Source organism: Folsomia candida, unplaced genomic scaffold (assembly GCF_002217175.1).
Source record: "Folsomia candida strain VU population unplaced genomic scaffold, ASM221717v1 Fcan01_Sc011, whole genome shotgun sequence".
In the NCBI taxonomy this organism is placed as follows: domain Eukaryota; kingdom Metazoa; phylum Arthropoda; class Collembola; order Entomobryomorpha; family Isotomidae; genus Folsomia; species Folsomia candida.
This window is the reverse complement of record NW_019091203.1, coordinates 3,240,373-3,256,100: the sequence shown is the minus strand read 5'-3', so window position 1 is coordinate 3,256,100 and position 15,728 is coordinate 3,240,373. Positions and strand designations below refer to the sequence as shown.

Genomic DNA, 15,728 nt, shown 5'->3' with positions numbered 1-15,728 from the left:
CACCTCATCTTGCACTTCGACTCTTGCACTTCGTAGTTTCAGGTTGAAGTGCGAGACGAAGTGCAAGATGAAGTGCAATTGCATTTCACTTCATCTTGCACTTCGACTCTTGCACTTCGTAGTTTCAGGTTGAAGTGCAAGTCGAAGTGCAAGACGAAGTGCAAGATGAAGTGCAATTGCATTTCACCTCATCTTGCACTTCGACTCTTGCACTTCGTAGTTTCAGGTTGAAGTGCAAGTCGAAGTGCTAGACGAAGTGCAATTGCATTTCACCTCATCTTGCACTTCGACTCTTGCACTTCGTAGTTTGAGGTCGAAGTGCAAGACGAAGTGAAAGATGAAGTGCAAATGCATTTCACCTCATCTTGCACTTCGACTCTTGCACTTCGTAGTTTCAGGTCGAAGTGCAAGTCGAAGTGCAAGACGAAGTGCAAGATGAAGTGCAATTGCATTTCACCTCATCTTGCACTTCGACTCTTGCACTTCGTAGTTTGAGGTCGAAGTGCAAGACGAAGTGAAAGATGAAGTGCAAATGCATTTCACCTCATCTTGCACTTCGACTCTTGCACTTCGTAGTTTCAGGTCGAAGTGCAAGTCGAAGTGCAAGACGAAGTGCAAGATGAAGTGCAATTGCATTTCACCTCATCTTGCACTTCGACTCTTGCACTTCGTAGTTTGAGGTCGAAGTGCAAGACGAAGTGAAAGATGAAGTGCAAATGCATTTCACCTCATCTTGCACTTCGACTCTTGCACTTCGTAGTTTCAGGTTGAAGTGCAAGTCGAAGTGCAAGACGAAGTGCAAGATGAAGTGCAATTGTATTTCACCTCATCTTGCACTTCGACTCTTGCACTTCGTAGTTTCAGGTCGAAGTGCAAGATGAAGTGCAAGATGACTTGCTATTGCATTTCAAGTCATCTTGAAATGCAACTTAACAATTGGACTACAATGCGAAGTGCAAGAATTGATTTGCAAGATTTGAAATGCAATAGCAAGTCATCTTGCAAGTCGTCTTGGACTTCGAATTAAAGATGCCACCACTTGACGTATTGCAACAATAGACTTGAAATGCAACAGTAAGTCGTCTAGAAATATGACCGGAATTTCAACACGACGACAGCTTGGTGACGTATTTACTGAGTTGCTGTAATTATTGGGATGCTACACTAACTGGGCTGTAGCGTTTTATGGACTAATTGGTTTACTGGGCTGGGCTGATTGGTTTACTGGGCTGGTGCGTTTTATGGGCTAAAGGGTTTACTGGTGCGTTTACTGGGCTTATGGGTTGGCTAATGGGTTTACTGGGCTGATGGGTTTTCTGGGCTGGGCTGATTGGTTTACCGGGCTGGTGCGTTTTATGGGCTGATGGGTTGGCTGGTGCATTTACTGGGCTGCTGCGTTTACTTGGCTAATGGGTTGCTGATGGGTTTACTGGGCTGATGGGTTTACCGGGCTGGTGGGTTTACTAGGTTGGTGCGTTTACTAGGACGTTAGTTATGTAATGGGAGATTATATGAGTTACTTTGAACATGCGCCAATTTTAACACTTCTCGATTACTATCACCATCATGATTCTTTCTAGGTAATTACGCGAATTATATTAATTTAATTTAATCCCGTTGCGGACAGGCATTCAAAGTGTGAGATTTATCGCCCGACGAAGGCGGGCTTATTAGCTAGTATGTACATACACACAGACATTGTATGTATGGATGTACATACGGCACCACTATTATGTATGTACATATGTACATACATATATATTTACCTAAACTAGTTTGAACTCTAAAGTGTAAAGCATGTCCTCGAAATCGAATCATGAATTATTCTTCGAGACAACTAATACTTGAATTACGTACAATTAACCGACACGAATGTACCCTACTTCACCCACCCTTTAAACTTTACGTCTTCATTAAACAGGACATACATAAATACTTGTTTTGTTCCTATTGTCGTCTGAAAATTCAAGTAAACAAAACTATTGTCGATAGAACACGTGTCCGCTAAAGTTGGGTAACAAAGTTCGGAGTTTACTTGCTTGAGTATGCTATGTCATTCTTGTCACCTTGAAATCCTCCCACGTTCGGAAGTGCACTGTTAAAAATCCAGTATTAAAATAACACCAATACCGTAAATTCTCTATTTATAGCCGGATCTCAAGACGGCACAAATCCGGCTACAATTTCAAATCGGGAATAATTAGACCCGAGTAAATTATTTTTCGGCTACGCAGAACTTGAAGTATCCAACAACAGGCATTAAGCGATTGCTATAATTAGAGACCAGTTTATTAAAATTTTCAAACTTGGGTTCAAGACCTGGCTATAAATAGAGTAATTACGGTATTATATTTAAGACCAGTATTCCTAAATATGCGACTCCTGCAAAGTTGTATTGTAAGTAATAGAAATAAGTAATAGAAAAAGAAAGGTTTGGTCATTAGTTAAACGATGTTTCTAATAACATATCAGTAGTAGCTCCCTACCCTATTTGTCCTAGTTTTATTTTCTGAGTGATAATTTTATCATTACCGCAACTTTAAATATGTACTGCACGGTATCGTGCCGACATATGTAGCAGTACTGATTTAATACCACTTTTCTAAGTGTGTAAACATTTATATCGTAAGCACGCATAAAAGATAGCTTCAGTATCGCTTCACCCCAACCACGCCCACGTGGATGCACGTGGGTATACAACCATACATATGAGTATGTACATATGTTCATAAACTTCACAAAATACCCTTGAGGTTGAAGAATTGTATGATAATGCTTCAATTACAGACAATTAAGTAGTCAACCGGATGGGTCACATTTCCTTTGTGCGTAGTACGAAACTTTGCACAATGTAAATAAATTTCACGTCTTTATTAAACAGGCAGAGCACATTTCTTTTGTACTTTGTAGCATGAAGATTCCAGATAAAATTATTCTCAACAAAACACGCCTGTAATATATTAGGTTTTCAAAGTTTTTTGTTCAGTCGAATTTATTTAATTGCACATCCGATGTGTAATTAAAGATTCGTGTCACCTTGAATTCCTCCCACGTTTGGAAATGCACTCTTAAAAATGGACACTGATCAGTATTCATGAGTAAATTACTTTACCACAGTAGGATTTAATACCTCGTAATAGCTCGGTAGCAAAATTATATCCTATCGGCAACAAATTTTTACTATAATTTTAGCAACTTTAATATTTGGAATCAACATCTGCGTGCCGATACCTGATTTCTAACAGTGTATTTCACATATTCACACATTTACATATTTTTTAATCCAGTCCGATCTTGTAAGCTGGGTCGTCACTCTACACAATGATTTCTCGGGTGGACGTTACGTCTGACATTTGGCATATGAAATCTGACCTATTTCGAAGCGTGGGAATTGCTATGGCCAATCCTATCACGGAAATGGATAGGCCGTCCCTTAAGGACAAGTTGAGATACTACCTAATTTTTGGCCGAGTACTTGGAATCCTACCAATTCAAGGTGTTTTCCAGCGAGATTCAAAACTAACCTTCAAGTAAGTAACCCTTTAATTCGTGAAGGAGACAATTGTTCAACATGCAACGCTCACGTCACAATTTTTCGCCGAAAATCTACTGGAATTTTGAAAGATTTCTCAAAACATTAAATTCGTACCTTTCTTTACCAAAAATTAGGAGATTTCCCAATATCACACAATGTTAAATTTTTTATCTTTCAGTTTTTCGAGTTTTACTCAAACTTCTAAATTCCTCCTTCTGCACTATAACATCGAAATAGTTATAACACATGAATACTTATGAATTAAAACATTTTTTTGTACCTTGTAAGTATTTTTTTTGATTCGTTAAAGGGTTAAGAAAATTGCATAAATTATTTTCAGGAAATTCAGCCTCGCATCATTCACCACGTTGGCAATCACAGTGTCCATGGGAGCATATGCGATGTTCCACTTGGTCCAAGGTTTCCGCAAGAAGCAAACCACCGCTCCCGAAATAGCTTGGGCGTGCCTTCTCCCATCCGTGTATACGTTTGGAACCGTGTAGTAAGAGTTTTAAGAAATTTGAAAATTCAAAAGGATTTTACAAAAAATAATTACAGTTTACTGAATATTAATTTCAGCTGCTTAGTATTCTTGATGAGCGGGAACAGGTTTTGTAAGCTCTTCTCCACCTGGAAAAACCTGTCGTCCCTTCATTTTCCTGTTGAAGACACGACTTTCTCCAGGGATGTCGGAATCTGGATCGGGATGATATTCACGTCTACATTTTTGTCATCAGTTTCCTGGCCGTTTGTCCAGTAAGCAAACTTTACCTTCAATAAGGGCCTATTCATAAATTATGTACGTATGCTGTGCAAAAATTTCGAATTTCTGGATCCCCCCTTTAACATGCGTCACATTTGCATTGGAAATTTTAACCCCGGTACCCCTTCATGCGTTACATAATTTATGAACGCCCCCTTACATGTTAAGTTGGAGCTTGAAAAAGCTAGGCTTGGAAAGTTAAAAATCGAGCTCGAGCCTAGCCAGTACCTCTGTCGGGCTAGTTAGAAACTTAGCTCGAGCTCTAACCTGGCCAGTACTTCAGCCCGACTCGGCTAATCGTAAGTAAGCTCGGCTAGCTTCTTATCGAATTGAGCCGATCCCGATGTCCAGCTCGGCTCATGAACCGCACGACGAAAAATTACTTGAACGAGCTTCAGCTTTAAATCTTTTATCGTCAAGTTTGCCAAACGAGCAATTTTCCAATCTTTTACAGAGCCCACGCCGGTTGGGATGTCCGGTCTGGTTATCCGATCTGGGACGTTATCATCTTCATCCTGAGTCTCATTAATCAATACAACTCGAACTATATCGACGTTCTCATCGGGATATTTGCTCGCGCGGTGTACGGACAATTCAAAGGATTGCGGGAAATTTGTAAGAAGATTGTACAAGTGAATGGGCGGATCATGGATGCAAATTATTATGGAGACGATGCCGTTTTCTGGGAATTTCTGGTCAGCGATCACGGAATACTTTGCCAAATTATGGAAGTTTTCAAGGAATTCTTATCTCCGATAATTTTCGTGACGTATGCTGCCAACATGTTCTGGACTTGTTTAGTGGTAAATACTCTGGATTTCCACAAAATTTAAGTATTTTAAGGTGTACGTACTGGGTAGGGATGATACATAAATCCGATCCGACAATATCCGATCCGGGTCGGGTTTTTTTATCTAGCGTTATGTCACCGATTTTATTTTTTAACCATGTATTCAGTCCGATCAGAAGGGTCGAATCCAGTTTTATAGTAAACGACCGGAAACAAAAAATCCGATCCAATATTACCCGATTAGCTACCCTAGTTTCCGGTTTTATATATTTTTTAATTTATATTATATTCTAGTCTTCATTTGCTATCTTATTCGCTCACTTTTTTGAAGAATCTGCGGGGGAAATTTCTTAGAATAAATTTCTATTGCATTACTTCATAATTGCGAATTTACATATTTTCCCTTTTATGTTAAGGTACTTTTCATTTTGGCACCGATTGTGGAACCGAATTGGATATACAAATCCTACTCAATATGGAATATGCTCCACATGGTGGTGCGATTCTTCACAATGTCTCTTCTGGCAGCGAAAGTGTCCACGCATGCGAACAATTTTGCCGAGATTTTGGAACAATGTCCAATCGAGATGTATACACGAAAGGTGATGCAAAACATTTGTACTTACAAAGGAGACGTGTAATTTGGTTTTCTCGGATGTTGCCTGGAATTTTAATTGGTTCACGCTAAGAAATAAGCCGAATTTTTTAATCGATATTCTGCCAAACATCTGGTTCATTTAAAACCTATCACTTTTCGAATTTTAGCCCGATTTCAAAAATTAAGCATAATTGTTGCTCAGAAGTTCTGAGCAATGTTCTGAGTTAGAATATTTATCTTCTCTGAATTTATGACAAAAACGGAAATTTAAAGTTCTTTTCAATTTTAAAGAAATGACCAAAATTCCATATTCTAACAGTTTTCACAAATTAATTTTAATAATTTCAGGGCAGTAATTCTGGTAAAAGAATTTGCGTAATATTTGAAATCGGATTAAAATTCCAAAAGTTAAAATAGCTTATTAAAGCAAAATTTTCGATGAAAGTTTTAATTATAAATTCCGCCATTTACCAAAACACGCCAATTCTAGAAACAAAAATCTAAGTGGACTTCTTTGTGAGATTGGACAATTTAGAATTAGTCTGGTCAAAATTGGAAATAATCAGCTTACACTTCTCCATTTTTAAATTTACCAATTATCTATACTCACATATGTATGTCCACTAGTTTATGATTTGGCTGGTTTTCATCAGGTGGCTCGTTTCGAGAGAAAATTACAAACTGCAAAAATTGCATTCACCGGATTAAACTGCTTCAGCATAACAAAGCCTGTCATTCTCAGCATAGTTGGTGTCCTAGTCACGTTCGAGATAGTCCTGTTGCACGCAATGCCTGGTGAGACGGGGGCCAAAAACGTGACAAATAGTAGCGAGCTGGCTAATTAGTTGATCAGGTTTAATGAATAAAGTAACTATGCAATAAATAATGGTGTCATTTGTGTAGCCAGGAAATGTCCAAAATTATTTAAGCATGTCAACATATTTACATAACGGAGGAAAGTTTGCGAACTTTGGCTTGTTTTATCCAATTGTTGTAGTATGTAACCTCTGTTTCGCCAAACCTTGAGTAACTTCTAAACATTTTTAAATATTTAAATATATAATTAAAACATTTTGACAGACACAATAATTTAATTTCTTCCCCGAATTTAATGAGCTTTCTATCAGCAATTAGGGGCCAACTGTTCGGTACAATGTCCACGTCGACTCACCTCCACTAGTTAGATCTATATTTAGATCATTATCCTTGTAATTTGATGAATTGCTTAATTATCCGATTCTGTTAACGGTTTCGGATTAGTCATTGCATAGGTACACACACATTATCCATATCGAAATCTTACCCCATTTGACCATTTGTTGTATCGCGCACGTGCCCGTTAATCAAATTCTTGTCAAATTAGGACTATGCAACCTTGTAAACGATTTAGAGATGATAATGATGCTTATCTACTCTAATAAAGTGTTAGTATGATCCCTGGGTCCCTGGGTCCGTCTTCGCAATGCAAATTGCCCCATACAGTAGACAAAGAAGGAAGCGGAGCAACCACTGCATGCATGCACTGCACTGCATGAATAAATGAATACATGAACATGTACACCCCACATACATACATCACTCATCAATAGTGGTTATCATGATAAGTGATCGTGATAAACACTATTAATTAATTATTTTAGTTTGAGAAACTCTACCCACAGCGAGTGGCATGTCAATTCGAATGTATTTTTGACGCTGAATCCAACGCCGTCAATGGTTTTGACCTGCGAGGCCCCCGTGACCTCGCCGTGACCGTGGTGTCCAAATCTGGCTTATTCGTGATGTCGCATATCAATTCGAATGTATTTTTGACGCTGAATCCGAATCCGTCAATAGCTTGGCGTTAATTGTAGAAGTTAACGGGGTTTATGGAACTTAACGGGAGCATGAAGCGTGGGAATTTAAATAGTTAGCTATGCAGTTACTCCCACGCGACGGGAATTTAAGTAATTAGCTATTCAACTACTCCGACAGGGGGGAATCAAATTTTACTGTGACCAGGTTAATTAAAATGCAGTATGACTTGGGCAAACCCTCAGTCTGATGTATGTATGTAGTATGACAAAGTCTCCACTGGGAATTATTTAAAATATAGTATGACGGATTTTTCGCTTTGGGCACACCCCCCACTGGAACTCTAGAACCCGGCCTTGGCCGGGCTATACGCTAGTATATGTATGAAGGTGCAAGTCAACATGAATATATTTCAAGGATACGATTGTCATTTATAAACCAGACAATATGCACCTGCAACCGCAAATCGCAAACAAATTATCCAACGGCGGGTGCTTGTAACGTAATTGAAAAAATGTTACTAATAGTTTGGTAGAATATTAACCAATTTATTGACCAATTAAGTAAAGTTGACAGCAATTAAATATTGCGCGCCGTACCACATAATTGAAAGGATTAGTTTAATGGAGTAATTATGCTTGTTGCACATAATTTTAGGACCGTGTAGTTCCATATAAAAAGAATCACATCTTCAATGTTGCGAAAAGAGTACCGTTCAGTCAAGACAAGAATGGCACGACTCAACGTTTTAGCAATTTTGCTCGTGGTGGCAGTCTTCTCTGAAGTGCTGCTTGCAGACAAACCCGACTGGGTGGCTTTTAAGGTTTGAGCATAGCACACATAAATAAGAGAATTGTATAAATACATAACAACCTAACAAAACCATATTATTCAAATTTGTTATACTTTTTAAATTCTAAAACATCTAGAAACAACATAGGAAGGAGTTTAAATCCAGAGCAGCGGAGGCAAAAGCGAAGGCCAAATTCGACAAAAATGCAGCACGTGTGGACGAACATAATAAAAAGTTCGAGAAAGGGGAAGTCCAATACAAGATAGGTAAAATGTTTTACAATTTAATCATGTCTATTGTTTCGGTAACAAACGATTATAACCATGCTGACGCAGCAATCAACCAGTTTGCGGACCAAGACCCCGAAGAGTTTCATCAACATCACCACGGTTTGAAACCAGAATTAGACAGAAATGATTCCAGACGTTCGGCTTCTCACGAACGGTACACCCGGGAATTGCCACCAGCAGCGTTTGATTATAGGTCGACGAATCAAGTTTCCCAGTGAGATACCAAGGTGCATACACATCGTCTGAAATATATGAGCTTGTTTATATCGCTATTCTTCTAAGCATAATATGCACAAAACCCAAATTTATCTATTATAAATGAATGTATTTATGTAAAATTGTATAATTTTAATATTTCAGACAATTGCGGCAGCTGTTGGGCATTTGCTAGTGTAAATAAGATTAATACGTACTTTTTTCACCTAGAGGGAAAATTGTACTAAAATTATGTTTATTAGATGTCAGCTATTGAAAGTCAAGTATTAATTGCTGGCCGTTCTCCGGTCACATTGAGCGTGCAACAACTGCTGGACTGCGATAGTAAGTAAACGTTCATTCCATATCTAGTAAATATTAATATTTCCATCCTTTAGTCTATGACACCGGTTGCGAGGGAGGTTGGCCTTCAACTGGATTCTTATGGTTGAAAAAGCATGGAGGCAGTAAAGCTGAGTCTGACTATCCATACACGTCTGGGTGCTGTGATACGGCAGGACCCTGTGGTGGCGCAAATGCTCCAGTAGTGCAACAACTCTCTGGGTATGAGCGACTGACAATGCCTGCCCCTGATGACGCTATTAAATCTTTTCTAGTAGCTCACGGACCAGTAAGTACCCATTGAATTAAGCAGTAGATAAATAAGTTAACATTGATACAAGAAGCTATTATTTCTCTAAAAGTTGGCAACTATTGTGTCGGCTAAGTCATGGGATCCACTCTATTCGACGGGATACATCTCATGTAAACCTCGCCAGGCAGCGGATCACTCTGTATTGCTTGTTGGGCAAGTTGCACATCTAGTTAAAGCATACACAAAGCGACAACTAATCATAAAATTTTACCCTGCAGTTACGGAGCAGATGCTACCGGCAAACAATACTGGATCATTAAAAATTCCTGGGATGTTGGGTGGGGAGATAAAGGATTTGGTTACGTTCCGGTTGGTCAGGCTAACAACACGGACTGCGGAATTAGTCAGGGCTTTGCCACATACCCCATAATCATTTGAAATTATGAAAAAAAGAATAGCCAACCTCCTTTGCTTTGTCCGCGCGAGTTAAATGTGAAATAAATTATGACTCGATTCAGTTAACTCTTTGCTTATATGACATACTATCGTGAAAAATCATTTTGTCCTGTATCTAGGCATGAAAATAAAAATAATTTATTTAAATACTCTAGCTAAGATAAATACCGAATGTACATAAATAATCTGATTTCGAGAAAACAAACGTTAGACAAATTAGGGGATTGCTGCACAACGGACAATTGCTTGTTGGACATTTAAAAAATTTAAATTGAATCTTATTGCGAACTGGCTTAAGATCTGCTTTGTACATACATAAAATTGTGCTAATTACTTTGCCCCCCGTAAATGACTTTTTTAATATTAATACTGCATAGAAACTCGGCTGTAGTTTGAAAAAAGTTTTCACTTGTTACTACACACAGAGTTATAAATTGTGAAAATATTTGCCTGTAAACTAGATAAGTACAATGCAGTTACTTTTGTAAGATAATGATCAATTGCAATATTAAGGTTAAATGAAACATGGCCCCTGATTAACTATTTTATGAGGACAGTTATTTAAATAGAAAAAAATGGCTTAATACGGGAACGTTATAAGAATGTTGTGGTCATGATGCGAGAGGAGAAATACAGTAGTTTTAGTAAAACTAGAAAAGCTGAAAGATCCAAAATTTAACATTACGTTATAGTACGAAATGTTCAACATTTCGTACAACATTTCGTTTCAAATGCTTAACATTTGATCGGCATAGAACAAAATCCATTAAAATCCCCACAGATTTTACGGAACGGCGATAAAATCGGAAAAAATCAATGACTTTTTGTGGAAACGGTAATTATTTTGGTGTTGCAACTTAACCACCATTTTTAAGGACGAATTTACACGGTTCTTCTCATGAATTAAGCAATTTCTTAAAACACTATATAGAATTGTCTTCGTTACGAATTAAATGGTTAAAGAATACATTTCTTTGTACATACAAAACTATTTGTATACATTATCGATATTTCTAATGCATAACCCTCTTTTATGCCTTGTCCCCCTTTTGAAACTGCATCAACACAATCAAGTTCGTCATCATGGTTCCCACAATCTATTAAAAATCACAAAAGTTGCTTAGCCATTTAGTAACTTACTGTTAAGCCAAGTACGCAGGACGGATTTTGCATTTTAGAAAGTTGAGCAAGAATTGAGAAAAGAACGATAGGTTCGTCCTGAGTACGAGGCTTTATTGGCAAACTTAAACTTACCGGCGCAATTAGGCTTAAATTCACCCTAAAATAGTCCGTATCGAGCCATATCTTCTTCAATTTAAGGCCACTAACTTGCAGCTGACCAATTCCAAAAACTTTTTGACCACATGTAAATCCACTTTCGCAACTTTTGATAAATTCGCCGCTCGCAATCCCAAGTTGGGATCCCTTCTTGCAAATCATAAAGATCAAGTAGAGATATCCCGCCACAGTTAAAATGTCGGACATCATTCCCCTCAAGCTGGCCGTCGGTTCGCCGACCAGCGATGAGACAAAGTACGCGCAGAATATTATTCGCATAACGCTGTGTGCCATATCGATGACGATACAGGTTCCGAACAGTCGGACGAATGAGGTCACATTTGCGGATAGCCGGTGATACAATTGAATTCTTGTGGAGACCAGGGAAAAGTGAGATTCTTTAAGGCCGTACAATACTTCCAAGTACCAGTTGAGAAAGAAGACAAGTTGGTAGGGAAAGATGGCGTGGATGTAGCCAAGTGTGGATGGAATGACGGCAAAAAATACGGAGAGGGTTGCTACATAAATATGCATAAATAGAAAGATAATATTCGTAACTTTGTAATTATGTCATTATCAAAAACGTCAGAATTTGGTTAAAATTAGGCTTTTGTTGAAACATGTAAGTTTTCAACAATTAATGTAGGTTAATATAGGACTCGACACCATCGTCAAAATTGCAAAAATCGGCAAATTTCTTATTAATAATTTCCGTGCTCTGGGAATTTATTTTAAAATTTTGGGCGACAATTTTATAGTTGATTGATAGAATTTCATCTAGTTTCTTAAACCAATTTTGATTCGACGGGTTGCAATTTTTCTGGAGGCTTCTTAAACTTGAGATCTCCTAGTTAAGCAACTGTCAAAATCGTAGGTCCATATTTTTTAAAAATTGCGAATGACCTCCCCCACAAATGCTTCGTCCAAAAATATAAAATAAGCTCCTAGACCCAGGAAATAATTAAAAATGGACAGATTTTGAAAACGAATCATCGAGTCCATCATTAATAAACATTTAAATACACACCTGCCACTGGATTCCCAAAGTATGCTGCCCACAAGTCCGTAATGAATCCAAGACAAAAGAACCCAAGCAAAATGACTTCCATCATCAATCGAGTTTCAAACCTGTTTCGAACCTTAGGTACAATTTTTGTCAAGCTGGAGCTCTGCCGAAATAATGAAAAACATTCCACCAAGGATGTAAAATCGGCATAAAATCTTGCCAGTTGTTCACGTCCAAACAAAAGTGTAACCCGAACAAACACGATCGTAAAAATGTGGGCCAGCCCTTTCAGGTAAACGGTGGAATACATGGTGCTCGAAAATAATGAGATACCATTTTCCGAGTCTCGATGATGTACCTGACCTTTCCCACCCGCAATGAAGATAATTGTGTTGCCAATTCCAAAAATGCAGAACACAATGGACGGAACGAGTGGACTAATGATTTTCAAACCAGGATGGCCTTGAGGTTTAATTGATGTAGGAAAATATCCAAGTAACTGTGATACTACTAAGAGTTTTGTGTCCATTTTAAGTCGTAAATTGCTTAAAGATTTCGACATGATTCCGAAAAGTTTTAAATTACTGTACTGTAGTACTTTTAAATGTATTGCCTGACTATCTTCATAAATACTTTTGACCCATTTCCGAAATGAAAATTATGTACATTATAATTTGTGTCCAATTTAGTAAGTGCAATTATGTAAGTAAGCAATTGAGACATGGCATTTTAAGGTCGGAGTTTGACCTTCGCTTTTCAATGGGTTTAATTTTCACTAATGTATTCTTAGATTCTTGTACAGAAGTACCTATCTACTGAGGGTAGTCCACATCCGTGAGAACGTTTTTGACCTTTAATATCTTTGGCGCTAGTAGAAATTTTGAATAGAAATTTTTACAATTTGTTCACCTTATAGTCAGCATTATGGGTTCAAAATTTCAAGTCTCTAGTGTAAAAAGCAGACCTTCAACTAACCCCACAGTAAAACCATGATGTTTTTTTTTTGTTTCAGACATAAATTACCCGGTTAAAAGATATGGAGCTGTCGCTGATAGGCTAGAAATTCCAGGAAATAGCAAATTGTGTGAGCCCATGTCTGTAGTACACAATGCAGTTTAAATTTTGATAAAAAAATAGCTGGGTAGAGTTTCAGAGTAAAAGTTATAACAGCCCCCAATTCGTCAAAATTTCGCTAATTTTTCCCAAGTACCTCCATTACACGAAATTAAACATTTGTAGTCCTAAATCTGTTTGCATTACCATCAGTAATGTCTCCTCTAACTTCTAAACTAATAAACATGAAAAAATTTCAGCTATTGTGATTTATAAAATTTCATTTATCCCAAAAACAAACTTTATTCACGCTTTTTTCGTGCAAATCCACCTGGTATGAAATGAATTAAAAAAAAATTGGGAAATTTCGAGTTATTTATGAAAGCCACATAGATGCCAACAATTTTCATACCACCCACATAAAATTCCATAAACAATTCACAATTCTAGAAGGTTTTAAAAATATTCTGAAACGTAAAATTTATGCAGTTTTGGGCGGTTTTAGAACAGCACTATTTTTTCGTATGCATATATCTCTGGCGCCATTTGGACTAGCGAATTGAAATTTTGCACCCATAATGCTGACTATAAGCCCAGTCTACCATTTATAGACTTTAGGACGTACCAGGAACGTCTCACTTGGACGTGAGTACGTTGCGTTATACGTTCCAAATTGGTCCCAAATTGGTACGCACTATTTCAAGTACTTTGTCGCCCGATATATGTGTATAGTACGTGCTTACGAGGTACCAAAGGTCCCTAAATATGTAATATGGGTACCAATATGGGACGTTCTGAGGATCAATTAAATGTGCATTACGCATATATACAGAATCATAAATATGTTTATTTTATTGAATAAATTTTCAAACATTATCACGTTTTATGATTATAAAACAACATATACCTTGTGTATTATTGTATCGTATACTAGTGATTATTATATAATATTAACTTCTGCAGTAGCATCGCCGGGAACTGCATTACTTTTCTGCAGATAATTAATTAAATATATTAATAGAAATACAACACTACAATTTAAAAACTATGGTTTGAGATGTGAATTATTTACCTTCTCTCTTTTAAGTCGTTCCGGTCCCTTTTTCAACCAGTATTTTATCCCGTCTTCAATATCGTTTCCTTTCGCATCTCCAACATTCCGTCTTACTGCGGCTGGAAATAACGAATTAATTAAGAATTAAAATCTGAATTAAAATGGCATTACTTAGTTTACAATTTATATATATCTGCTAACCCAAAACCGACGCCTTTATGAGGGGAAAATCACAGAAGGAGAGTTTGCCTTTCTTTCCTTCGTAGCTAAATTGTGCCGCGATTTCATTCGTCATTAATTCTGCCATCACTCGGTATGTCGAATCAGGGGTTTTGCGCCCTCCACCAAGTGCGAGATGAAAAACCTAAAGAAATTTTCTTTTGTAGTACACAAATTTGGACAGTATGTTCGATATAAAAATAAAATTTACGAGTGATTGCTTCTTGTCGCCTCTTCTTTCCGATGCTTTTAACTCATCCTCAACGACTTTCATTGCCCCTGTGGTTGAAATGGGTAGATCAAACGCATTTTCCTTGTACTCAATTTGTTCAATTTGATGGCGATTCACAAGCAAGTTGACTGCGTCACAGAGATGATTAACGGTTGCACTTAGAAAATCCAATTTCCGAATGACTTGGCCCTCAAAACCTGGTAAAATAGACAAGATTAACAGATATTCATCTTATTAAATATTCAGGCCTCTATTCAAAACTAAGTTAAGGTTATTGGAATGCAAATTTGAACCGGAATTCATATTTGTCTCAGCAGCAAGATTGGACGAATTTCCTCTGTTTGTATTTTCATATGAAGCCATCTTATAATGTTGAGCTGGAGAGTCACGGCTGACGAGAGTTCGTGAAGATGTTGGCGTAGAATTCGTGCTGGCAAATGCATTCTCGGTGAAATCACGTCCCACTGGCAGTACAACTTCCAAAGCAATATTAGAATCTGGAAATTATGATATTAATTAAGAACTAAAAAATAAGAGTAAAATAACGTTAAAAATAAAAACAGTTAAAAAGAGTTAAAAATAAGTCACCTTTATCATGCTCAATAGAAGTTGAAGAGTCATCCAGATTAGATCGAGATTCTGTCCGTTCATCTTGTTGTGACAACTAATAGGAAAAATAGTTATAATCATTTCAAATTTTCTCTAAACTCGAATCGTGTCTCTATTGTCTCTTACTAGACTGGGATAATTAATAGCAACTAAGTGTGGTTGGCCTGCTGCTTTTTTACTCTTTTTCACAGGACTTTCGTTATTGTCGTCGTCGGAGGAACGTTGATGCTCATCAGATAATCTGGCCGGTCGTCGACATTTGCGTATTTTACGTGTGTCGACCAGGTCTTCCGTGGCACTACTCGATTCATCCTTTTCCATTCGTAAGGTCTTCTGTTGGGCCTCATCGTATTTTTCTGTAAAGACATTAATGCAAATTAACAAGCGTAGTTCCACAGAATTATAAGTCCAAAAGAGAAAATAATTAGTACCAAAATTATGTATGCAAATTTACTTACTATAGCTTAT

The 15,728-nt window shown here is 37.5% G+C and overlaps 2 protein-coding genes across 2 annotated transcripts; one reads left to right on the top strand and one right to left on the bottom strand.

Annotated features, from left to right (window-relative positions):
- The first annotated feature begins 8,210 nt into the window (after window positions 1–8,210).
- On the top strand, window positions 8,211–9,791 carry LOC110854854 (ervatamin-B). The gene is made up of 8 exons (XM_022103281.1): window positions 8,211–8,303; window positions 8,410–8,539; window positions 8,609–8,769; window positions 8,924–8,938; window positions 9,022–9,103; window positions 9,157–9,389; window positions 9,463–9,566; window positions 9,632–9,791. Exons 1-8 carry the CDS (start codon window positions 8,211–8,213, stop codon window positions 9,789–9,791), a joined length of 978 nt encoding a protein of 325 aa, XP_021958973.1.
- Window positions 9,792–14,026: 4,235 nt separating this feature from the next.
- Window positions 14,027–15,491, bottom strand: LOC118437003. Its single transcript, XM_035855741.1, has 7 exons — window positions 15,387–15,491; window positions 15,240–15,315; window positions 14,945–15,148; window positions 14,631–14,848; window positions 14,402–14,564; window positions 14,219–14,319; window positions 14,027–14,137 (listed from the first exon to the last, which is right to left on the bottom strand). The coding sequence occupies exons 3-7, from the start codon at window positions 15,012–15,014 to the stop codon at window positions 14,087–14,089; spliced, it is 603 nt and encodes a 200-aa protein (XP_035711634.1). The 5' UTR covers window positions 15,015–15,148; window positions 15,240–15,315; window positions 15,387–15,491; the 3' UTR covers window positions 14,027–14,086.
- Window positions 15,492–15,728: the final 237 nt, after the last annotated feature.

Coding starts and splice junctions, on each gene's coding strand:
- LOC110854854 (XM_022103281.1), top strand. CDS start 8,211: ATGGCACGACTCAACGTTTTAGCAATTTTGCTCGTGGTGGCAGTCTTC. Junction 8,540..8,608: donor GGAAGTCCAATACAAGATAG/GTAAAATGTTTT, acceptor ATGCTGACGCAG/CAATCAACCAGTTTGCGGAC. Junction 9,567..9,631: donor CACTCTGTATTGCTTGTTGG/GCAAGTTGCACA, acceptor TTTACCCTGCAG/TTACGGAGCAGATGCTACCG.
- LOC118437003 (XM_035855741.1), bottom strand. CDS start 15,014: ATGGCTTCATATGAAAATACAAACAGAGGAAATTCGTCCAATCTTGCT. Junction 14,849..14,944: donor TGAGACAAATATGAATTCCG/GTTCAAATTTGC, acceptor CTATTTTACCAG/GTTTTGAGGGCCAAGTCATT. Junction 14,565..14,630: donor GCGACAAGAAGCAATCACTC/GTAAATTTTATT, acceptor AAATTTCTTTAG/GTTTTTCATCTCGCACTTGG.